Source organism: Narcine bancroftii, chromosome 2 (assembly GCF_036971445.1).
Source record: "Narcine bancroftii isolate sNarBan1 chromosome 2, sNarBan1.hap1, whole genome shotgun sequence".
Lineage (NCBI taxonomy): Eukaryota > Metazoa > Chordata > Chondrichthyes > Torpediniformes > Narcinidae > Narcine > Narcine bancroftii.
In genome coordinates this window covers 324224255-324249226 of record NC_091470.1, presented here as the reverse complement: position 1 = coordinate 324249226, position 24972 = coordinate 324224255, and the positions used below count along the sequence as shown (strand labels likewise).

Sequence of the window (24972 nt, the reverse complement as noted above, 5' to 3'; positions counted from 1 at the left end):
ACATTGGTGATAGATCGGTACTATCACAAGGGCTTTGTCTCAATAAAGGAGGGAGAACTACAGGTTCCAGTTAAAATTCTTAGAGCTACTGGGGCTGATCAGTCATTGTTGTTGGGAAGTGTTTTAACTGTGGATCAAAGGACTGACACAGGAGAGACAACTTTGATTAAAGGTGTTGGAGGAGAGGTAGAGTCAATATTGCTTCACAAGGTCATGCTGAATTCAGAATTAGTCAAAGGACAGTAGGAGTAATTCCAAAGTTACCCATGCAGGGTGTCTCATTTTTGTTGGGGAATGATTTGGCAGAGGATAAAGTTGAGTCAATTTTAAGATTGACAAATCGGCTTAGTAAGGATGTGGTTAGAGAGGATGGTGAAATATATCCTGCATGTGCAGTAACTAGGTCTGTAACTAAGGAAATGATGACAGCTGAAAAAAATTCAGTTGATAGAGATTTTCCCAGTTCTTCTGAAGTACTTTTGAAAGAGCAGGGTCATTGTGAGAGTAAGGATTTCTCTGTCAAGGAAAGAGTTAATTCAGCAACAGAAAATAGATGCAGATCTTGTTGGCTTAAGGGAGAAAACAGCAACTGAACTGGAGACAAAAGAAATGGCTTGTGGATATGACTTGGAGGGTGAATTGTTAATGAAACCTTATTATGATGATAAAAGTAGTGGACAACAATCTGTATCAGAGGTGTGGCTGTTGGCAGAGTGGAGGAAGTGGTGGATCATAAGATTATGGAAACAAAATCCTGTGCCTGTCTAACTCAACATTCATTATTGGAAAATTTGGAAGAAAAGTTAGACCATCTTAAGTTACAAGAGCAGATGCAGTTGAAAGAATTACTTTTGAAATAAAACAAATTTGTTCCCTGATGTTCCAAAAAAAAAGACTGTGATTTACCATAATGTAGATGTTGGAGAAGCAATTCCCATAAAACAGCCCCCATATAAAATAAACATACAGAAGAGTAAAATCATGGATCAGGAGGTGGAATATATGTTGAGGAATGACATTATTAGACCTTCAAACTCAGATTGGAGTTCTCCTTGTATTCTGGTACCAAAACCAGATGGAACAGTTAGGTTCTGTACAGATTATAGGAAGGTTAATTCAATAACTAAAACAGATGCTTATCCTATTCCGAGAATAGATGACTGTATTGATAAAATTGGCAAAGCTAAATTTCTTACTAAGTTGAATTTGTTGAAGGGTTACTGGTGTGTACCTTTAACTGAGAGAGGAAAGAATATTTCTGCTTTATAACTCCATCTGGTTTATAAATTATAATGTGTTACCTTTTGGCATGAAAAATGTCCCTGCAACATTCCAGAGGTTGATTAATTCTGTAATCCAAGGGTTAACACATAAAGATGCTTATATTGATGACTTGGTCACAAAAAGTGACACATGAGAAGAATATCTAAGGCAATTAGACAAATTGTTTGCAAGATTATCTAAAGCAAACTTAATTGTTAATTTAGCAAAGAGTCAATTTGCAAATGCCATGGTAACATACTTGGGTTATGTAGTTGGCCATGGCAAAGTTGCACCTATTCAAGCGAAGGTGAATGTAATTTCTGAGAAATGGCAAGAAAGCAGTGAGAAGGTTTTTAGGAATGGCAGGATATTACAGGAAATTTTGTAGAAATTTTGCTGAGGTTGCTCTTCCTTTAACCAATCTTTTGAAGAAAGGGGAAAAAATTATGTGGACTAAAAATTTAAAGGATGCCATTGCCCTGTGTTAAAATCTCCTGGTTTTGACAGACCATTTTCTGTAGCAGTGGACACCAGTGAGGGAGCAGCAGGTGCAGTTTTATTGCAAAAACATAATGAAGTTGACCATCCAGTTGCCTACTTTTCAAAAAAATTAAATGTTCATTTAAAGAACTACTCCACTATTGAAAAAAAAAACTCTTGGCTATCCTATTTTCTCTGCAGAATTTTGACGTAGATCTTGGTACCTCTCATGAGCCAATTGTTATATTCACTGACCACAATTCTCTGGTGTTTTTGAATAAAATGAAGAATAATAACAGAAGATTGTTAAAATGGAGTTTGATATTTCAAGAATATGATCTGAAAATTTACCATATCAGAGGTGTAAATAATGTGATTCCTGATTGTTTGTCAAGATGCTAAAAATTGATGGTGTATAAAAATACTTTCAAAGTTGAATTACTATATTATACAAAGTTGAATTACTATATTATAATATATTTTGTGTATTGTTATCTCTTTAGTGATTTTTTTAGTTTAGTTATAACTGAATTTTAACTCAAGAGTTAAAATTCCCTTTAAAGGGGGAAGGTGTGACAGAGTATTTAGAGGTGGTTTGGGAGGAATTGTTGGAGCAACTTGCACACACACATTTTAAAAAATAGAATATTTGCAGGACTTTTGCAAAAATGCAACAAAATAGCAACAACAGCAGCTTGTCTGGGAGAGCATGTGATTTTTGCAGGTAGGGAGAGAACAGTTTTGCTCTCAGAGAGGGAGGCTGTGAAACAGAAAGAGAAGGAGTCATAGAAATCAGTTCTAGAGGGACAAGCTGGCAAACTTTGGAAGGCTGCCTGGTCAAAGGAGAAGACTGCTATCTGAAAGGTGACCTGAAAGAAGGAGGATCATCTGGAGATCCCTGATGGGGGAAAGTTTCATCAGCAAGATTGATTAAACAGGAATCAGGTGCAGATGTCTTGGAACAAAAGGAATCTCTCTCTGAAAACCAGCAAGAACCCTTCTGAGTGGCAACCATTTGCCTGTTAAGCATCAAAGCCTGGTGAACTTTGTTAATGCTAACTTCTGTGCACAGAACAAGAATTGCCTGCAACCAGTGAGATTGGACCGTGATCTAAAGAACTTTTCTAATCTTAAATATACATTACACACACCTGCGTTTAGTATTAGAGAGGGGATTAAGTAGGTTAGGTAGGTTAAGTAATAAGTTAAAGTTTAATTCTGTTTCCTTGTTCAAATATAATTTAAAACTACTTTTGTTTAGGGAACCCTGTGTAATAGTGCATATCTATTGCTGCTGGTTTTTGGGGTCCTCTGGATTCCGTAACAGTGAGAAGCCCTTTTTACCAGACCACTGGTAGGATTTTTTAAAGTTTGAAGTTCAGATTTATTGTCGGAGTACATACATAATATAACATACAACCCTGAGATTCTTTTCCCTGCAGGCCAGGCAGAATTTCTATTTATTAGTAGTGCAAAAAACTACTCTTGAAAAGTTATGTATACAAAAGAGAGAAATTTAGACAAAGAAAGACATTAGAACAAACTGTGCAATATTTAAATGAGTCTCTGATTGAGTTTGTAGTTTAGGAACCTGATGGTAGAGGAGTAGCAATTGTTCCTGAACCTGGTGGTACGAGCCTTATAGCATCTATACTACTTTCCTGAGTGGTGTGGATCCTTGGTGATTGCTGGTGCTCTGCAACAGCAGTGTTCCATGTAGATTTTTCAATGCTGTGAAGAGTTTTGCCTATGGCGTTCTGGGCTATTTCCACTACGTTTTGCATGGCTTTCCTCTCAGAGAAATTGTTGGCCTCATATTATTGCAAAATTTGAGAATATTTTTCTTAATCATCAAACTTACAATCTTGTTTTATGTATTACGTGTTCATTATATCAGTGATATATGTGTTTTGTCATCTTGCACATTCTCCATGATTTTAGGGTAAGTTCTATTTAAACCTGTATGCTTTTTAAACTCGCACATAACATTAACTTCCTTCTTGTAGCCTCCGTGTTCACTGCAGTGTGGCTACGCTGGCATTGATGGAAAGAACACTGATACTGGAAACATGAGGGGCCTTTTGGGGATAAACACATTTTTAGTATTGCCCTAACCGCAACTACAATGCTCAGATTTTCAACTTTAGCACCAAGTTTACTGCTAATCTTGCTGCAATGTTGCCATGGACCATCAATAACAAATCAAACCACCACCGGTGGTTCACAGAACTCATATTTAGTTATTCTGGTTTAAAGTTACTCTCAGCCTTGTATGTAACCACACATGATGAGCTTTGACAACTGAACATTGCTAACTTTATTTATCATTTTCATATCGCCATTGTCCATCATGAATAAATTGCAATTTTATCTTGGGGACTCTGGTATAATCCTAAACCTTACCATATTATTTGCTGCCTTGGCTTAATTAAACAACACTTGAAAGAAAACATATAAATTTATCGAACAGCTGATAGAAACACAAAGATATTCAGGATAGAAAATAAAATGCCTTTCCATTAAAGCAGATCATACAGTTCGGTATAATTAAATCCTGATATGTACAGAACATAACCTGCTATTTACATTGGTTACATAAGGAATTTTGTTATTGCCTTTAAGGTTCACTATTTCTTAATGTTAAAAATAATAGTTTCTTGACAATGTTTTAAATTATTTAAAGTTAAATTTGGTGGAATAATTTTGCATCTGCTATTGAATAAAAATACAGGGGACCTCCCATTTAAAATAGAGCATAATTTCCATTTTATCACTTTAATTATCCCATTTCACTGTTTTATTATATTGTAGACTGGTGGAACTCAAGTATCTTTATATCAACAACAATCGACTGGAGAGTATTCCAAGGAAACTTTGTCTCTTGCAGCAACTTTGTGAGTTACATTTAGCAAACAATAAACTTAAATCACTTCCACATGACATTGGATATTTGACTAATCTAAAGAAGCTTTCTATGCCAAGAAACCAAATCCAGGAGCTTCCAGAAGTAAGTTACTGGGATTAAAAATATATTCCATGTATGTTTGTGTGTGTGACAATAGAGAATTAATTTCCACAGGGATTCTCACAGATAATTGTCTTTTCCTTTACGGAAAGCTCAGAGACAAATTTATATATTTATAACCCAAGGTTTATATGGATCTTCTGCGAAGCTTATGTCAACAGCAGTAAAAAAAACTTTACTCCATTATATCCATTATCCTACTCCATTGTATTGTAATAGACCAACATAATTGTTCAGCTAATAAATTGACTGCCTCACAGCTCCAGTGACCTATGTTCAGTCCTGGAGTTTGCATATTTTCTCTGTGACTACAAGGGTTTCCTCCATCATCTTAAGAGTTTTGTAGATAAGATAATTGCCCACTTTAAATTGTCCTCATGAATGTAAGTAAATATTAATAAATTTTGGGCAGAAAATCTTTAGAATGATGTAAATAAATTAACTTGATTTTAAGGGGGCTTTTTTGAAATGTAAGAGATTGATGAGGGTAGGGCGATAGATGTGGTCTACATGGATTTTAGCAAGGCATTTGACAAGGTCCCCAACAAGAGACTCATCCAGAAAGTTATGAGGAATGGATCAGTGGAACCTTGGCCATGTAGATAAAAAAATTGGCTTGTAGGAAGAAAGCAGAGAGTAGTTGTAGAACAAAAGTGTTTTGCCTGGAGGTCAGTGACTAGTGGAGTGCCGCAAGGATCTTTTCTGGGACCCCTGCTCTTTGGGATTTGTATAAATGACCTGGATGAAGAGGCAGAAGGATGGGTCAGGTTGGAGGAGTTGTGGATGGAGCTGAAGGTTGTCAAAGGTTACAAAAGGATATAGATAGGAGGCAGAGTTGGGCAGAAAAGTGGAAGATGGATTTCAATCTGGATAAGTGTGAGGTGATACATTTTGGAAGGACAAACCAGAAGGATGAGTACAGGGATAATGGTCAGTTGCTTTAGGGTGTGGATGAATCTTGAGAGGGACCTTGGGGTGCAAACACATGCATCCCTCAAGGTCGCCACACAGGTTGATAGAAATAGTTAAGAAGGCCTATGGGATTCTGAGCTTAATTAATAGGGAAATTGAGTCCAGGAGTAGAGAGGTAATTTTGCAACTCTACAAATCTCTTGTAAGATCACACTTAGAGTATTGTGTACAGTTCTGGTCACCTCATTATAGGAAGGATGTGGAAGCTATGGAAATGGTGCAGAGGAGATTTACTCGGACGTTGCCTGGATTGGGAAACGAGTCTTATGAGGCAAGTTAGCTGGGACATTTCTCTTTGGAGCGTAGAAGGATGAGAGGATACTTGATAGAGACAGGATTATGAGAGGCATAGTTAGGGTGGACACCCAGCATCTGTTTCCAAGGGCAAGATCAGCAAATACCAGCGGGCTTATGTACAAAGTGAAGGGAGGGAAGGTTAGGGGAGACATCAGGGGTAAGTTTTTTACATTGAGAGTTGTGGGTGCCTGTAATGGCTTGCCGGGGATGGTGATGGAGGTTGAAACATTGGGGGAATTTAAGAGATTCTTAGACAGACACATGGATGAAAGAAAAATAGAAGGTTATGGGGTAGGGAGGTTTTAGTATAGTTTTATTTAGGAAGGAATATATGGGTCGGCATGACATCAAGGGCTGAATTAGCTTGTACAGTATTGTTCTATTTTTTTGGAGACAATGTCTTTGGGAGAGACTTACAAATCTTAAAACAGTATCAAGGAGTTTCATTGCTCTTACCTGTACTGGCAGACAGATCCTTGGATTGACATCCCATTTCAAAATTGGCAAGATTTGGCAAAACAGCACTCCTTCAGTAATGTCCGTCCAGAATTCTTGCTCTAATTCAAAGCTTCAACCTCTGTGAAGATTTAATCGACTGAGTTAGCTAATATTTTAATTTAATATTTGTTTAAAATCCAAGTTAAAACACCTGTTTTAACCATATACAGTAAATCACTCATAGTTCAAAATCATAGGGAAAATCTTTGGCTTACTTGTTAAAACTTCTGTTAGTAATTTATTCTTGATGAGTTTGGATTGGTAAAGAAAGCTGATCCACATGTAGCTGGAAGTTGTCTCAGTTAGAGGTATAAGATGACCTTTTAGGTCACCTCTGCTTTTAGCTTAATTGTTCGCAGGAGGAAACAATCTACTTGTATAAAACCAATACTACTGAGCCAAAAAAAATGGTAACTGGGAGAATTTGATGGAAAGGAGGACAGATACAACATTTAGTTATCTTTCTCTGATTGTAAGGGGCAATGTCAATGGTGAATCTTCGCCTGTCTTATAGTAGACTAAAGACAATTTTGTGTAATATTACATTTCTGTTTTATTCTTTGGCTTGGCTTCGCGGACGAAGATTTATGGAGGGGGTAAAAAGTCCACGTCAGCTGCAGGCTCGTTTGTGGCTGACAAGTCCGATGCGGGACAGGCAGACACGATTGCAGCGGTTGCAGGGGAAAATTGGTGGGTTGGGGTTGGGTGTTGGGTTTTTCCTCCTTTGCCTTTTGTCAGTGAGGTAGGCTCTGCGGTCTTCTTCAAAGGAGGTTGCTGCCCGCCAAACTGTGAGGCGCCAAGATGCACGGTTTGAGGCGATATCAGCCCACTGGCGGTGGTCAATGTGGCAGGCACCAAGAGATTTCTTTAGGCAGTCCTTGTACCTTTTCTTTGGTGCACCTCTGTCACGGTGGCCAGTGGAGAGCTCGCCATATAACACGATCTTGGGAAGGCGATGGTCCTCCATTCTGGAGACGTGACCCATCCAGCGCAGCTGGATCTTCAGCAGCGTGGACTCGATGCTGTCGACCTCTGCCATCTCGAGTACTTCGACGTTAGGGATGTAAGCGCTCCAATGGATGTTGAGGATGGAGCGGAGACAACGCTGGTGGAAGCGTTCTAGGAGCCGTAGGTGGTGCCGGTAGAGGACCCATGATTCGGAGCCGAACAGGAGTGTGGGTATGACAACGGCTCTGTATACGCTTATCTTTGTGAGGTTTTTCAGTTGGTTGTTTTTCCAGACTCTTTTGTGTAGTCTTCCAAAGGCGCTATTTGCCTTGGCGAGTCTGTTGTCTATCTCATTGTCGATCCTTGCATCTGATGAAATGGTGCAGCCGAGATAGGTAAACTGGTTGACCGTTTTGAGTTTTGTGTGCCCGATGGAGATGTGGGGGGGCTGGTAATCATGGTGGGGAGCTGGCTGATGGAGGACCTCAGTTTTCTTCAGGCTGACTTCCAGGCCAAACATTTTGGCAGTTTCCGCAAAGCAGGACGTCAAGCGCTGAAGAGCTGGCTCTGAATGGGCAACTAAAGCGGCATCGTCTGCAAAGAGTAGTTCACGGACAAGTTTCTCTTGTGTCTTGGTGTGAGCTTGCAGGCGCCTCAGATTGAAGAGACTGCCATCCGTGCGGTACCGGATGTAAGCAGCGTCTTCATTGTTGGGGTCTTTCATGGCTTGGTTCAGCATCATGCTGAAGAAGATTGAAAAGAGGGTTGGTGCCAGAACACAGCCTTGCTTCACGCCATTGTTAATGGAGAAGGGTTCAGAGAGCTCATTGCTGTATCTGACCCGACCTTGTTGGTTTTCGTGCAGTTGGATAATCATGTTGAGGAACTTTGGGGGACATCCGATGCGCTCTAGTATTTGCCAAAGCCCTTTCCTGCTCACGGTGTCGAAGGCTTTGGTGAGGTCAACAAAGGTGATGTAGAGTCCTTTGTTTTGTTCTCTGCATTTTTCTTGGAGCTGTCTGAGGGCAAAGACCATGTCAGTAGTTCCTCTGTTTGCGCGAAAGCCGCACTGTGATTCTGGGAGAATATTCTCGGCGACACTAGGTATTATTCTATTTAGTAGAATCCTAGCGAAGATTTTGCCTGCAATGGAGAGCAACGTGATTCCCCTGTAGTTTGAGCAGTCTGATTTCTCGCCTTTGTTTTTGTACAGGGTGATGATGGTGGCATCACGAAGATCCTGAGGCAGTTTACCTTGGTCCCAACAAAGCTTGAAAAACTCATGCAGTTTGGCATGCAGAGTTTTGCCGCCAGCCTTCCAGACTTCTGGGGGGATTCCATCCATACCTGCTGCTTTGCCACTTTTCAGTTGTTCGATTGCCTTGTATGTCTCATCCAGGGTGGGAACCTCATCCAGCTCTAGCCTTAGGGGCTGTTGAGGGAGCTGGAGCAGGGCGGAATCTTGGACTGAGCGGTTGGCACTGAAAAGAGATTGGAAGTGTTCTGACCATCGGTTGAGGATGGAGATCTTGTCGCTGAGGAGGACTTTGCCGTCTGAGCTGCGCAGTGGTCTTTGGACTTGGGGTGAGGGGCCGTACACAGCCTTTAGAGCCTCGTAGAAACCCCTGAAGTCGCCAATGTCCGCGCTGAGCTGGGTTCGTTTGGCGAGGCTAGTCCACCACTCATTTTGGATCTCCCGGAGTTTGCGCTGAAGATGGCTGCATGCGCGACGGAAGGCTTGTTTCTTCTCTGGACAGGACGGCTTTGTAAGGTGAGCCTGGTGGGCAGCTCGCTTCTTTGCCAGCAGCTCCTGGATTTCCTGGCTGTTTTCGTCAAACCAGTCCTTGTTTTTCCTGGAGGAGAAGCCCAGTACCTCTTCAGTGGATTGCAGTATGGTAGTCTTCAACTGATCCCAGAGGGTTTCAGGGGACGGGTCCGTGAGGCGGATTGCATCGTCGAGCTTTGCTTTGAGGTTTGCCTGGAAGTTTCTTCTCGCTTCGTCTGACTGCAGGTTTCCAACATTGAACCTCTTTCTGGGGGCTTTATTGTTCCTGGGCTTTGGTTTGAAGTGAAGGTTGAGCTTGCAGCGAACCAGCCGGTGGTCAGTGTGGCATTCCGCGCTAGGCATGACCCTGGTGTGGAGCACATCTCGTTTGTCACTTTCTCGCACCAGGATGTAGTCCAGGAGGTGCCAGTGTTTGGATCGGGGATGCATCCAGGTGGTCTTAAGGCTGTCCCTCTGCTGAAAAAGGGTGTTTGTAATGACAAGCCGCTGTTCTGCGCAGAGCTCCAACAGGAGGCGCCCATTGTCGTTGCACTTGCCGACGCCATGCTTGCCCAGGATTCCTGGCCAGGTTTCTGAGTCTTTGCCGACACGAGCGTTGAAGTCGCCCAGGATGACAACCTTGTCGGCTGTAGGGGTGCGTTGGATGAGGTTGCGCAGGTCGGTGTAGAACTTGTCCTTTTCTGCTGGTTCCGCCTGGAGGGTTGGAGCATAGACACTGATGAGGGTGATGTGACGCTTGTTCTGAAGGGGGAGTCGCATGGACATGATTCGGTCCGAGAGGCCTGTCGGAAGGTTTTCGAGTTTGGAGGCAATGAAGCTCTTGACCATGAAGCCTACACCAGATAGGCGTCGTTCATCCGAAGGCTTGCCAGACCAGTAGAGTGTGTAGCCCGCGCCGCGTTCTTGGAGGCTGCCTACATCTGCCAGGCGGACTTCACTGAGAGCGGCTATGTCGATGTCAAGTCTGAGGAGTTCATGTGCAATGAGGGCAGACCGACGTTCAGGTCGGTGGCTGTCAGCCTTGTCTAGCATGGTTCTGATGTTCCAGCATGCTAGCTTGAGTTTGTGAGCATCTTTTGAGGGGGAAGGCGTGGAGGGTGAGGACGTGGAGGGGAAGGACGTGGAGGGGGAGGACGTGGAGGGGGAGGACGTGTTTTATTATATGACAAGAAAATAACATTTTATCTGATTTTGGCTTCTTGGAAAATACAGATATTCTTAAATCATTGTGGAATATCATGTAAGTGAAAAAGATTCATTAGTTCTGACTCTACCTTCTGTGCAATAAAACTGGACAACAATTTTTTTCAAAAGATTTGCTTCCTGGAAAAAAAAATTGGGGATTACGATAGACAGCTTCAAGATGAATACAAAAATAATTTCAGATTTGTTGTATCACATAGGAAGTTGGAGAAACATTAAATTTAACTTTTAGTGAATTTCACCTGTATAATCACTTCATGATACTGGCTCATTATGTTAATTCAACTGACCTAAAAATGTTCTGCCACTGATTTTCATTTGTACTCAGCATCTGATGCCTCTTGTGTCAATATCCAACAATAGTCAGCCAGTATTGATGGATTCCAATTGCCATGGTTGCAATGTCCTTGTGAAACCTTTCACCATGTTTGTCACTGACTGTACCATAATCAATAGGGAAGAAGTCCAAGTGTGAATGCAGAAAATGAATTTTCAATAATATGTGGCACTTCTGGGTTTTGTATGCTTGAAGTAGACTTAAAATATGACAGGAAATCACAAAAATAGGTTATATCTAAAAAAACTGTACGTATTAAGAAATTTTAAGATAATTTTTGTGATCAGCAGCCTAAAATTCATAAAATACACCCAAAAGTGTTCATGAGGCAAAATTTTCATTTTCCAGTGTAATCTGTCTTCAATTCGTGCTAACACACTTTCCTCTAGTACTCTGAACTTTTACCATGAGTACTAGGTGTTTACATGAGTTGGTTCTATGTTAAATCTTCATAAGAGAGAAAACTTGCATTTGAATAATTTGGCACTGATAAATATTAACCTTCCTTTTAAATTTGTAAGAAATCATTTTACATATTTGGCTGTAAAAGTTACTAAAAATTACAAAAACCTATTCAAAGAAATTTTTTTCACTTTAATCGAACACGTGAGAGGGGTGTTATCAAATTGGTCGCCCCTTTCTTTATCATTGGTTGGTTGAATCAACTCTATTAAAATAAATTTATTGCCTAAATTTATATACCTTTTTCAGGCTTTGCCTGTTTTTATTTTTTTTTAAATTTAGACATACGACATGGTAACAGGCCATTTTGGTCCATGTGTCCGGCCCGCCCAATTTACACCCCATTAACCTACACCCCAGTACGTTTTTGAACAGTGGGAGGAAACCCAGAGCCCCCAGTGAAAACCCATACACACATGGGGATAACGTACAAATTCCTTACAGACAGTGCAGGATTCGAACCCCCATCCAGTCCTGATCACTGGCACTGTAAATGCATTGAGTTAACTTCTACGCCAACTGTGCCACCCTATATCTATTTTTGATTCCCTTGACTCAGTCTTATCTTGTATATGGAAGAATAAACATCCTCGCCTAAACAAAGTCCATTCCACAAAAACTTAATGGAGGTTTATCCTTACCAAACTTTAGCTCCTTTATTGGGCAGTCAATATACAAAATCTTATGTTTTGGTCATATGGGTCTCTTTTGAATCTAATTCAGTTACATATTTTTCTATTATTTCCCTTCTTGGATCCTCATTTCCTATATCTTTAAATTAATTAACTAATAATCTGGTGGTTAACCATACCTTGAAGACCTGGATACAATTTAGAAAATATTTTGGTGTTTATATTGGCAACTTGTCAAATGCCCTCTGTAAATCCAAAAGTACTACCCCTGTAGGTTACTTTCTATTGACTGATGAAGAAGCTACAAACTCTAGCCTCTGTACCTCTCTCTGCAACTGGATCTTTGACTTTCTTATCAGAAGACCACAGTCTGTATGAATTGGAAACAACGTCTCCTCCTCACTGATTATCAACACAGGCACACCCTAAGGATGTGTGCTTAGCCCATTGCTCTACTCATTATACACCCATGACTATGTGGCCAGGCACAATTCCAATGTCATCTACAAGTTTGCCGATCATACCATAGTTGTTGGCAGAATCACAAACAGCAAGGAGGAAGCGTACAGGAGGGAGATAGATCAGCTCATTGAATGGTCTAATGACAACAACCTTGCACTCAATGTCAGCAAAACCAAGGAGATGATTGTGGACTTCAGGAGGAAGTCATGGGAACATGACGCAGTCCTCATCAAGAACTTCAAATTCTTGAGTATCAACATCTCTGAGGATCTGACCTGGAGCCTCCATCTTGATGCAATTACAAAGAAGACTCACCAACGGCTATACTTTGTGAGGTGTCTGAGGAGATTTGCTATGTCACCAAAGACTTTTGTAAACTTCTACAGGTGTACCGTGGAGAGAATTCTGGCTGGTTGCATCAGTGCCTGATATGGAGGTGTCAACTCTCAGGATAAGAATAAACTCCAGAGGGTTGTTAACTCAGCCTGCGACATCATAGGCACCAGACTTCACTCCATCAGGGACATCTACATGAGGTGGTGTCTTAAAACAGTCTCTATCATCAAGGACTCCATCACCAAGGCCATGCCCTCTTCACTCTTCTACCATTAGGAAAAAGCTACAGGAACCTGAAGACGAGCACTCAATGGCACAAGGACAACTTCTTCCCCACTGCCATCAGATTCCTGAATAATCAAAGACAGTGCCTTACTTTTTGTGCACTATTATTTTAATTTTTTATAGTAATGTTGTAAGATGGTTTATAATATGAATGTTTACACTCTGACGCTGCTGCAAACCCCCGAATTTTATGACTTGTTCATGGCAATAAATTCTGATTCTGACTGTTATAGTCTTCAAGAACTCTAGCAAATTTGTAAAATGTGATATACTTTTCATAAAACCATTTGACTTATTCTGAAGACGTTGAGCTTTTCTAAATAGTGATCTATTTTTTCCTTTACTATAGACTCCAGTATTTACCTAACCACAGGCATTAATTAAACCAGCCTCCGGTTTTCTGTGATTTCACCACCCTCCCTTCGTTTCAAGGAAATCACTTTGGCAGTTTTCCAATTTATTGGTATCCTTCCAGAACACAGTATTTTGAAAAACTGCAATTAATGGCTCCACTGCCTCTGCAGACATTTCCATTAAAACCTTTGGGTTCATGCCAATAAGCCCTGGTGATGTGTCTGCCTTTAATCCTATTAGATTTTGAAATACCTTATCCCTTGTGAAAAGGGTTCTTACAATATATTCCATGCTTTTTGAAACAATCTCACCTATTTGGGATATTTGCAATATCCTTGACCATGAAACCTGATGCAAGTAGCAGTCCAACTTATTTCCCATTATCGTAAGTAAAAAAGAGTAGGTAATGGAGATAGCAGCTAGGGTGGTGGAGTGTTCTGATTGCACGATATGGGGAAATTTGGGAAAGCTCAATTGTTCCTGATGACTTCATCTGCAAATGGTGCATCTAGCTTCAGCTCCTTACAGATTATGTTACAGAAATGGAGCTTGAGCTGGATGAACATCTGATCATTTGGCAGACAAAGGGGATGACAGACAGAGTCGCACCCGAAAGGCAAGAGGCAGGTAACTGGATGACAGTTAGGAGAGGGTGTTGAGATTACTAGATAGACATTATGCAAACTATTGAAAGACCCCAACAATGAAGACGCTGTTTACATCCGGTACCGCACGGATGGCAGTCTCTTCAATCTGAGGCGCCTGCAAGCTCACACCAAGACACAAGAGAAACTTGTCCGTGAACTACTCTTTGCAGATGATGCCGCTTTAGTTGCCCATTCAGAGCCAGCTCTTCAGCGCTTGACGTCCTGCTTTGCGGAAACTGCCAAAATGTTTGGCCTGGAAGTCAGCCTGAAGAAAACTGAGGTCCTCCATCAGCCAGCTCCCCACCATGACTACCAGCCCCCCCACATCTCCATCGGGCACACAAAACTCAAAACGGTCAACCAGTTTACCTATCTCGGCTGCACCATTTCATCAGATGCAAGGATCGACAATGAGATAGACAACAGACTCGCCAAGGCAAATAGCGCCTTTGGAAGACTACACAAAAGAGTCTGGAAAAACAACCAACTGAAAAACCTCACAAAGATAAGCGTATACAGAGCCGTTGTCATACCCACACTCCTGTTCGGCTCCGAATCATGGGTCCTCTACCGGCACCACCTACGGCTCATAGAACGCTTCCACCAGCGTTGTCTCCGCTCCATCCTCAACATCCATTGGAGCGCTCACACCCCTAACGTCGAGGTACTCGAGATGGAAGAGGTCGACAGCATCGAGTCCACGCTGCTGAAGATCCAGCTGCGCTGGATGGGTCACGTCTCCAGAATGGAGGACCATCGCCTTCCCAAGATCGTATTATATGGCGAGCTCTCCACTGGCCACCGTGACAGAGGTGCACCAAAGAAAAGGTACAAGGACTGCCTAAAGAAATCTCTTGGTGCCTGCCACATTGACCACCGCCAGTGGGCTGATAACGCCTCAAACCGTGCATCTTGGCGCCTCACAGTTTGGCGGGCAGCAGCCTCCTTTGAAGAAGACCGCAGAGCCCACCTCACTGACAAAAGGCAAAGGAGGAAAAACCCAACACCCAACCCCAACCAACCAATTTTCCCTTGCAACCGCTGCAATCGTGTCTGCCTGTCCCGCATCGGACTGGTCAGCCACAAACGAGCCTGCAGCTGACGTGGACTTTTTACCCCCTCCATAAATCTTCGTCCGCGAAGCCAAGCCAAAGAAAAGAACACACTCACTTATCTTCAGCACAAAAACTGTTGACATTTTATTTTTCAGCACCAATCTTCTTATTCCCAGAAACCACTCTCGCCAGAACCCCTGTCTTTTTCAATTGCTCTAAACTTACAGGTGAGTGTGATTCTCCTTACGCTCCTCCCTCCAAGTCACAAACATGCACATGAACACCACGCTGTTCCAACTCCCTGTTCCGGCCTGTAGATCCATGTTACATTTCTTGAGCATCGCCATGGATGCGTCACCAACAGTGACTGGCCCTACTCAAAGTCTGCACAAGTATGCAGCTATGACGGTCCCCCCTGCCCCCAGCCCCCAGGCTCCAAGACATGCGAGGAGGTGACTATTTGGATCTGTCCTGCCACTTAACGGTCTGGCAGGCTGATACGCTGGCCCAATTTAGCCCGATACAGAAAGGGAGGTGATGGATGATCAGATTGGCAGGGGTCCTGCTGTTCCTTTAACTTGGTAATGCCAAAGAAGGTGGATGCTTGATATACTGTATGCTGGCTTCAATAAAGACAGTCAGTTCTCTGTCCCACCAGATCACAAAACTTTTAGGATGGCATTGTATGACCTCATAAGAGCTGTCATAGATTTGCTGGGGTGGCTGGCTAACAGCGTCATGTCGAACAAAACGTGTGCAATGTTGTAAATCAGCTGGCGCATACACTGCAGTTGTTGCCTGTTGTGTAGGTGTTGCTCTAAGCAATCGCATGCTCTCCTATAATTGGTCGACGTAGTTGGACAGTTCATAGAGCATTCTTACGGTACGTGGTTCAACAAAGCCATCAGGCTGAGTCAGTGTTGTGCCATATATCTGTTCCGCAGCTGAACAACTTAGGTCCATTTTTATGGTAGTGCAGATGCCAAAGAGGAAAATACTACATAAAGATGTATCGCCACCCACCACCAATGCTCCTTTCAGTTGGTGGTGGAAATCAGTCTGTTGGCCTGTGGATGGGAAGCTTTGGTCCGAATGTGGGTGGTGCCCTAGTGAGAGCTAGGAACAGTGCCAACTTGAACTGAGACTCTCGATCTGTGGTTATGGTGCCTGGGACACCGAAAGGCAGAATCTAATGGCCATCAAAGCCCCAAGCAACAGTCTCTGCAGAAATGTTGGTGACAGGAATGGCCTCCTGCCACCTGGTAGCTCAGTCCTCATACATGAGTAAATAAATGTACTCTTGTGATGGTGGGAGTGAACTGACCAAGTCCAGGTGGATGTAATCAAAACAAGAATTTGGAACAGGAAACCAAGTGTGTCTAGAAAGAGACTTTAGAATGCATACACAGAAAGCAGGTCCTTGTCCATAACCCAACATCTTGCATAACGTGGAGCTTGATTGAAGCTCTCCTGCCTAGATGAGATAGGTTGTGCAAGGCACTGAAAACCTCCCGGTACATTGTTGCTGGTACAACGGGCCTCAGTTCGTCTATCTGTGGAAAAGTTACATGCTTGTGTTTTTTCTGAGTCACCAACGCACAAGTCTTTCAAGTCAAGACCTGTGTTGATCCAGTGGTACTGGATGAGATCAGGATCCATATGCTGTGTGCGAGCCATGGCAGTGAAACTGATAGTAGTTGTCAAATGTAAGCCCTCAGTGTCTCGTTTGGATATGGCATTAGCCACTGTATTCAACTTCCCTTAAATGTGCTGGAAGTCAGGAAAATTGAAGGATGAAATCCAAGTCCCGGACTTCACGTCGTGAATAATAGTGCACACTTGTTCACAAGATATATGTAAGCATTTTGTGGTCTGTGTAAATAGAAAAAGAGCAACCTTCTAACAAATAACAGAAGTGCTTCACTGTGAGGTAAATGGCCAGGAGTTCTCACCCAAACGTACTGTATCTTACCTAAGCAGGTGTCAGCTTAGCCGAGAAAATGCCAGAGGCTCGAACCTTCCACTGACTTTTTTTCTAACACCGCTCCCATAGCATTGATAGAAGTATCTGTGGTGAGAGCATCATAGAGTCCGCAAGTGCAAACTTCACAGAAACTGTTTCTTCACCCAAGCACAATGGTCTTTGAGAAACTGATTTATCTGACCCTTTGAGTAGGTTGGTAAGGGATAAGAGAGACTCAGTCATATTTGGTAAGAAAAGGTGGTAGAAATTCATCATCCCTAGAAGACTTCATAACTGACTAAATGAAAAGAGCATAGGAAAATCACAAATTTCCCAAACTTTTGCTTCTTCTGGGAATATTCCATCCTTTGTATCCTTATGCCCTAAAAATGTATGCCCAGTGACTCCAAAAATGCATTTAATCAGATTGATTACATGCCAAATTCATCGAGTTGCTGGAATAGTGTCATAAGTTAGTTCTTGTGTTCCTCTTCATTGGCACTTGTCTTACGAATATTATCTTTATGCATATAAACGAAATAGAGGCAAGAGAAGATGTGATCCATTAACTGCTGGAATGTTTAAGCTGTGTTTTGCAAACCAGATGACATTTAAAGAAACTTGAATGTGCCAAAAAGAATAATCACTACTGTCTTGGAAACATCGGCAGGTTCCACCAGAATATGATAGCAGGCATGCACCAGATCTACTTTTGCAAATAGCAATTTGCCGTGGTTAGCTGAGAAATGCTGTAAATTTGGATGGTGGCATTGGTCAATATACTCCTTATAATTTCAAATCTTTTTTTCAGCAAAGTTTAATATTTCTACTTCTCCCTTAATCTTACGTGCCTGTCCAAATGTTTACTTTCTGTGATATGATTTATAAAAAGAATTACGATTAGTGTTTATTACTTTTTAAAATGCTGCTTGCCTGCTTGATGACTTCACTATTCTTGGATTGTTGGAAGTTCCAGATAGTTACTGATTCCACCTGCATTGAATTCGTCCATCGTTATTGAATGAAGATCTACCGGGACCAATGCCTGAAGAGGGCGCACAAAACCAGTGAACCGGTGCGGACTCGAAAGGCCCACATGGCCTGTTTCCGCTCCGTAAATGGTTCTATGGTTATAATGCCCAGTAATCACCACACAACCGCAAGTCCCCTGGAGTCTTCTTTAGGGCATGTGCAGCAACAATGCCCAACAGCTATTAGATCAACAAACTATTCCCAGTTCCTGGATGTGATCAAACTCAGCTTTCATGATCTTAAGATGATCTGGGGCAGCCATGAGCACGTGCAGCAGCCAGAGGACCGCAGGTCTCTATGTGGTGGGTTACTGCATGTTTGATGTCGCCATGCCAATATGATGAGGTTATCAGATGAGGGAACTGCTTCAATAATCCTCAGAATGAGCAGATGCTGGGTTGTAGACTAGTCAGGTCAATGACAACCCTTGAGGGATAACGAATGCAGCTTACTTGCGCACATGTATGATGATCCACTACATACCGATTCTTCAAGTCCACCAGTTGGAAACAGTGTGAGAGAAAATCTGATCCAATGATGGGATTCGCGACTGAAGACCCACCGAAAGGATGTACTGAGGCTGAAATCAGGCATAAGGGAACTTTGGCCATATGTCTGCACTCTTGAGTTAGAAGGACCACTAAAATTAACTACCAGAGAGATGGACCTTGAGGAAAAGATGCTGGCTGAATTTCCTATGGGCAACAGTTGCTATACTGCCAGACCTTGTCATTTTGCAGGTGGTGTTTGTAGAAGTTGCAAGGTGGCTGGCATGACCAGGCTGCAGTGCCAAATTTCTGGTCTTTCCAACATAAAAAAATGGTGGTGCTGCTGGAGCTGCTACAATGGCAGTGCAGCCGTTGGTGTGGGACCCAGGAAGATTGGGAAACAGGGACACAGTGCTCTTGCAGGGTCCAATCGCTCAGTCTGACTGCTGACAGGAACCGACTGTAGTTTTATTTAAAATCCCACGACTGTGAAGTCTGCTCCCAAGATGGTGGCACCTAAGATCGGTAGCAGCCACGAGGGGAAGCAGACTCCGAGGAAGTGGAGGGCTAGACAGGGCACTGGAAAATAAGGAGACCACCCTGCATTTTAGAAGGAGAAGCAGAGGAGATAACCCACAGGACAGTAACCACAGCAGTGGAACAGAGAGATGTATCTGCGGCTGAAGGACTCACCCAAATGGCAGGCTGGTGATGACTCGAGGGAGGTACCTATACAGGCTGTGGGTTGCTGGAGACTGTGGTTATTGTACTCTCACCAGGCTGTGGACTGCTGGAAACTGACTTGAAACTAGTTCAAGGGGTACCAGGTATCGGAACTGGTATGCAAGAGGGCGCTGAGGTCTTCTTGATCATATTGGAGTTTCAGATTTGGAGATCAATTTGCCAATGGTTTGGACTGAACTCTGTGGCTGTGGATGCTGCGGGAGCACTGGAGGTGAATCCACAGACACTCAGTGACTTGGGTGGGGGGGGGGGGGTGGGAGGACTCTCTTTTGCTGACTAAGAGGCACTTCGAGTAATTTCTGCCGATGGCAAATCTGTCTGCCTTACAGCAGACAAAGGCAATTTTGTGTAATATGACACTTTTTTAATTAAATTGAATCTTGAATCTTGAAATATGCTGTCTATCATCTCTGCTTCATCCTTGACCTGTATGATTCTAGCTAGTCTGGAATTGGGGTGATTCCTTTGGGTTGTTAATGCTCAACTTGTGCAAATTTTGCAGTGTGCTCTGCCACTTGTTGCTCCATCTCAGTTTTCATATGCTAACTGGGGGCAGCTGTGAATGCCTCCAGCTGCACTACAGAGGTCATGGTCATAACTAGGTCAGCAATTCGTCGAAGGTAGACTCCTGAAAGACACCTGCCAGGTATCCATGAAGCCAAGGAGGCAAACAGCAGAAGAATATCTGTTTCCATTCATCTCCTTCAATAGATTCTTCTCCAGCCAGCTTGCATCATCTCCTTAGCATATGTGACAACCTCATGTCGTCAAGGCCATTGTCGCCTAGCAGTTCCACAATGCAAGATTCCTGGAATGACTGCATTTGCTCCAAAATAGCTGCATTAAGGAGGTCATATGGAAAGTTGTCATTGGGATTAACTAGAATGTCTTCCACTTCACAAGCAATCTCTTCGGGAAGGTTCACCGCAAGCAAACTGAACTTCAGCTTCTGACATCACATTTTAGTGAAGAGAAATACGCCTGAGGATCGAAAGCCGTGCCTGTGCATTGTTTGTAAAAAGGCCAGGACTTCAAGCTTAATTTCCCTGACTGCCCCCATAATGGTTTTATCATCAGGGATTTCCATCTTTACCTGAAGGTGCAGTGAACCAATGGGGTCACCATTTGTTGAGACTGCTGGATTGATGCTATACTAACAATTAAAAGAACACACTCATTTGTCTTCAGCACAAAAACTGTGTCGACATTTTATTTTTCAATACCAACTTTCTTCCCTGAAACCTCTCTCGCCACATCCCTGTCTTTTTTTATTTGGTCTAAACCTGCAGGTGACTGTAATGCTCTTTACGCTCCATCCCCAAGCCCAATGCATGCACATGAACCTGAATCATTATGTTGTTCCAACTCCTCATTTTGGCCTGTGCATGCACGTTACATTTCTCGAGTGTTTCCATGGATGCATCACCAGGACAACTGGCCCAACTCAAAGACCATATAAGTATGCAGCTGCAACAAGGGAAGGGATATAGGCAGCCAGTGCAGGGCACCCCTGTGGTCATTTCCCTCAACAAATAAGGATATTCTTTCAGATACTGTTTGGGGACAATCTACCAGGGACAAGTCCTAGTGGTTAGGTCTCTGGGATAGAGACTATCCCTTTGGCTAACAAGAGAAGGGCAAAGAAGAGGAGAGCTTGTAGGAGTGTAATTTAAATATATTTAAAAGTGGGTGTCTGCCTTCCTTTATTTCACTCTTCCAATCATTTCTAATGGTCTCCTTTCCTCCTCCTAGCAAGCCCCTCACACCACTCCCCTTGCCTGCCCATTGGCTTATTCACACACGCGTCATCGCAATTCCTCACTCTGACTGCATGAATGCATAACCAATGGTGGCCAGCTTGCACATGCGCATTGCCTCTCACATGTATCACTCCAAACTAACACTCGCAGCGCCAGGACCAGGAAGGTATGCGACTGCCTCCTCAGCCTCCGAGTCATATGAGGAGGTGACTGACTGGATCTACCCCGCAACAAAAACGGTCTTGTGGGCAGTGCCAAAGCGAATGGGCATTGATATACACAGGGTTTAAACGATCAATAGAAACAGATTGTTACTATTCCACTGAATCATAAAATACTTAGGATGTCATTCCATGACCTCATAGGGCTGTCATATACCAGCTGGAGCGGCCTACAAATCACATGAATAGATGAGTGTAGGTTTGCAAATTATGTGGTACATAAACTACAGTTAGCAATCATCTGGTAGGAATTAGTCTTAACGCTCTCAAATTCTACCGAAGACATAACTTGACGTTTCATGTAGTGGAGTCCCAATGCACAGCTCCACAAATTCACAAGGTAGAATTAGTGTGGTTCCATACACCAACTCCGCAGCCAAACACTTAAGGTCTTCTTTTATACAGCCTTCAACTGTCATTTAAAATGCTTCACGACACCATTGGATTGCAAATGGTAGGTGGTAGTACAAATGGGGGTTGTGCCCAAGAAATCTGTTGGAGCTCTAAATAACACCGATTCAACTGAGCCCCTCCATCGATGAGAATAGGATCTGGGACACCGAAATAAGGAACCAAATAATCAACAAAGGCCTGAGCCACAGCCTCTGCGGAGATATTCGTGATGGGAATGGCCTCCTGCTATCTGATAGCTTGGTCCTTGCACATATGAAGATAATTGAATCCTCTCGATAGATGGAGCAGACCAACCAAATCCAAATGAGCGAAACGACCATCTGGAACAGAAAAATCTCCAAGCTTGGACTTGGTGTGTTTCAAGATTTTCAAATGCTGACATGGCAAACACGTCTTTGCCTGTACTCTTAACATACCACTTGACATGAGGCCAAGTAAAGTGATCCATAATCAAGGTTATTGATGCTTTTATGCCTGGGAGGGACATGTTATGGAGAGCCATGAAAACCTCCTGCTACGTTGTTGCAGGTACAAAATGCCTTGGTTGACCTGTGGAAAAGTCACCCTCTAATGTCTCACCAGAATTGTCTAGATGAATGTCTTTTAGGCACAGACCTGTGGGGATATGTTGGTATTGAATGAAATCAGGATCATTGTGCTGTGACCGAGCCATTTTTGTAAAATCAGTGACCACTGTCGTATGTTCCATCTAAACAGGGCATCAACCACCAAATTTGCCTTCACCTTGATATGCTGTATGTACTTCATGGGGTGAATAGTGGTGTTTTCTCACATGCTCAATATATGTAAGTGTCGATGTAAATGGTAAAATCTCATCCTTCCAACCAGAAACAGAAATGCTGCACTCTGAGGTAGATTGACGGGAGCTTTCACCCAAAAGTACTGCATTTTGACAAAGAAGGTGACAATTTGGCTGAAAGAATGGCAGCTGCTCTGATGTCCCACTGATTTTTTGGCTCAAAAACACATGTCAGGGGCATCTGTGGTGAGAGAGAGGACAGCGTTGGGCTTCTGATGCACCAGCATTGTAGCTTTTGCCAGTGCAGTTTTTGCCTCAGTGAAAGCCCGAACTGCTTCATTGCCCAAATGAAATGATCTTTTAGAAACTACCTCATCAGATCACTTAAATATGTTAGTCAAGGGCAAGAGGGGTGCAACTGCTTAGGTGGTAGAAATTAATCATACCTAGAAACTGCTTCAACTGGCCAAACATAACAGGTGCAGGAAAATTTCAAATGTCCTGCATCTTTGCTTCCTCTGGAAAGATGCCTTTTTTTGTAACTTTCAGATTTTCAGATTTCAGATTTATTGTCAGAGTACACACATGACACCACCTACAAACTTGAGATTCTTTGTAATTAAACACAAATTCAAAACCAGTGAGGGCGTGATCCAAAAATCACTGAAATGTTTGAGCTGCATTCTGTAACCCAAATGGCATTCAGAGAAACTCAAATGTCCTGAAAATAGTAATCATTGCCATCTTGGCAACATCTGAAGGTTCCACCGGAATCTGAGAGTAAGCACACACCAAGTCTATTTTAGTGAATATCCTTTTACTGTGCAGGTTGGCTGAGGAATCTTGCAAATTCAGAATATTGTACTGATTGAGAATGGTGGCATTATTTAACACACAGTAATCGCCACACAGTCGCCAATCTCCTGAAGACTTCTTCAGAACCATATGCAGTGGTAATGCCCAGCAGATATTGGTCCTATGAACGATTCCCAGTTCCTGCATATGATTGAACACTGCCTTTGATATCCTGAAACTGTCCAGGGAGGGGGTGGGGGAAATCTACACTTACGCACTGAAATCGGGGACCACGATTTCTGTATGGTGGGTAACTGAATGTTTGATATCTCCATGCCGATATGATGGGATTACCAAATGAGGGAAATGGTTGGGCAATCTCTGAAGTGGGCAGGTAGACAGTTGGAGACCTTTGATGGACAAGAAATACAGTTCACTTGCAAACAAGAACAGTCTGCTACATAGCCTACACAGAGGAAAAAAGGTGATAGAAAATTCTCTCCTAAAATGGGATTTGCTACCTCGATGACTGTGAAAATCCAACAGAATGACATGAAACCCAAAATCCAGTGTAAGTGATCACTGGCCATACATCTCATTATGGGAGTTATTTGAGGCAGATAGAACACATGACACGTTAGGATGTCTGCATTCTTGAGAAGTAAGTGGGACCTGCACCAGATTCCACCAGAAATTGAATACATGAGAGATTGTCTTTGAGGAACAGATGGCTGCTGATGTGTCCATAAGCAGCAGATGCCTATACTGCTGGGCCTCCTCATTTCTTGGGCGTCATTTATAGAAGTTGCAAGATGGCTGGCACGAACAAGCCACAGCACCAAATCTCTGATATCTTCAACAAATACGTTATCTATTGCTTCTACCGCGTCCCTGTCCAGCACGATTCCAATTAGGATGGAAACAAGGAAAATGTTGTGTTAATAAAGCTCGGACTTGCTCGATGAATGCTGCTCAAGCTCTATTTGCCTCTGTTGAACTGGTGTTGTAGTGTGTTGCTCTAACGCTGCTTGCTGACTGGGAACAGCTGCTGAAGCCTCTAGCTGCATTCTAGACGTCATGGTCACCATGAGATTGGCATCCCTTGCCAATTAATCCAGATTGGACATCCGAAAGATTCCTACTTTACTACTTGTCCTTGAATTTGGGAAGCAAACAACAGAGAAATTTCTGCTTCCAAATGTTTCCATCAATAATGTCTTCACCAGCCAGCCTGCATCATTTTCTGAACATCTGCAATGGCTTCCTGTCACTGAGATTGCCATTGACTAGAAGCTCTGCAATGTGAGACTCTTGATACAGCTGCATGAGCTCTAAAATAGCCATCTTCAGGGAATCGTATGGATCGTCTTCACCTGGATTAATCAGAATATCTTCCACCTTGCAAGCAATGCTCTCCGGGAGGTGTGTGATAAGTAAACCAAATTTAGTCTTCTGGCTTGTAATATTAAACAAGGAGAAATGTGCCTCAAGCATGGAGAACCAAGTGTGAGGATTGTTCACAAAAGGGTTGGGAACTTCCAATTTGACCTCCTCAACTCCTCTTGCTATCCATTTTCACCTGAAGATGTTGTGAATCAGCAGATCACTACTTGTGGGAGTGTAATTTAAATATATCCAAAAATAAAGCAAACACTAACAAGTTTTAACATCCATAAAAAAGGTGCCTGCCTTCCTTTATTTTGCTCTTCCAACCATTTATAATGGTCTCCTTTCCTCCTCCTAGCATGCCTAT

General features: G+C 42.7%; 1 protein-coding gene across 4 annotated transcripts in view; it reads left to right on the top strand.

Moving 5' to 3' along the window:
* LOC138755617 (deubiquitinase OTUD6B-like) overlaps nucleotides 1-24972 on the top strand; it is a 295429-nt gene that overhangs the window by 192544 nt on the left and 77913 nt on the right. For 3 of the 4 annotated variants that reach the window (XM_069921938.1, XM_069921936.1, XM_069921940.1), the window contains exon 4: nucleotides 4555-4750. In XM_069921938.1, coding sequence (XP_069778039.1) covers nucleotides 4555-4750 — 196 coding nt within the window. Of the gene's footprint in view, nucleotides 1-4554; nucleotides 4751-24972 lie in introns of those variants that run through there. The other variant, XR_011352424.1, reaches the window with a different exon arrangement.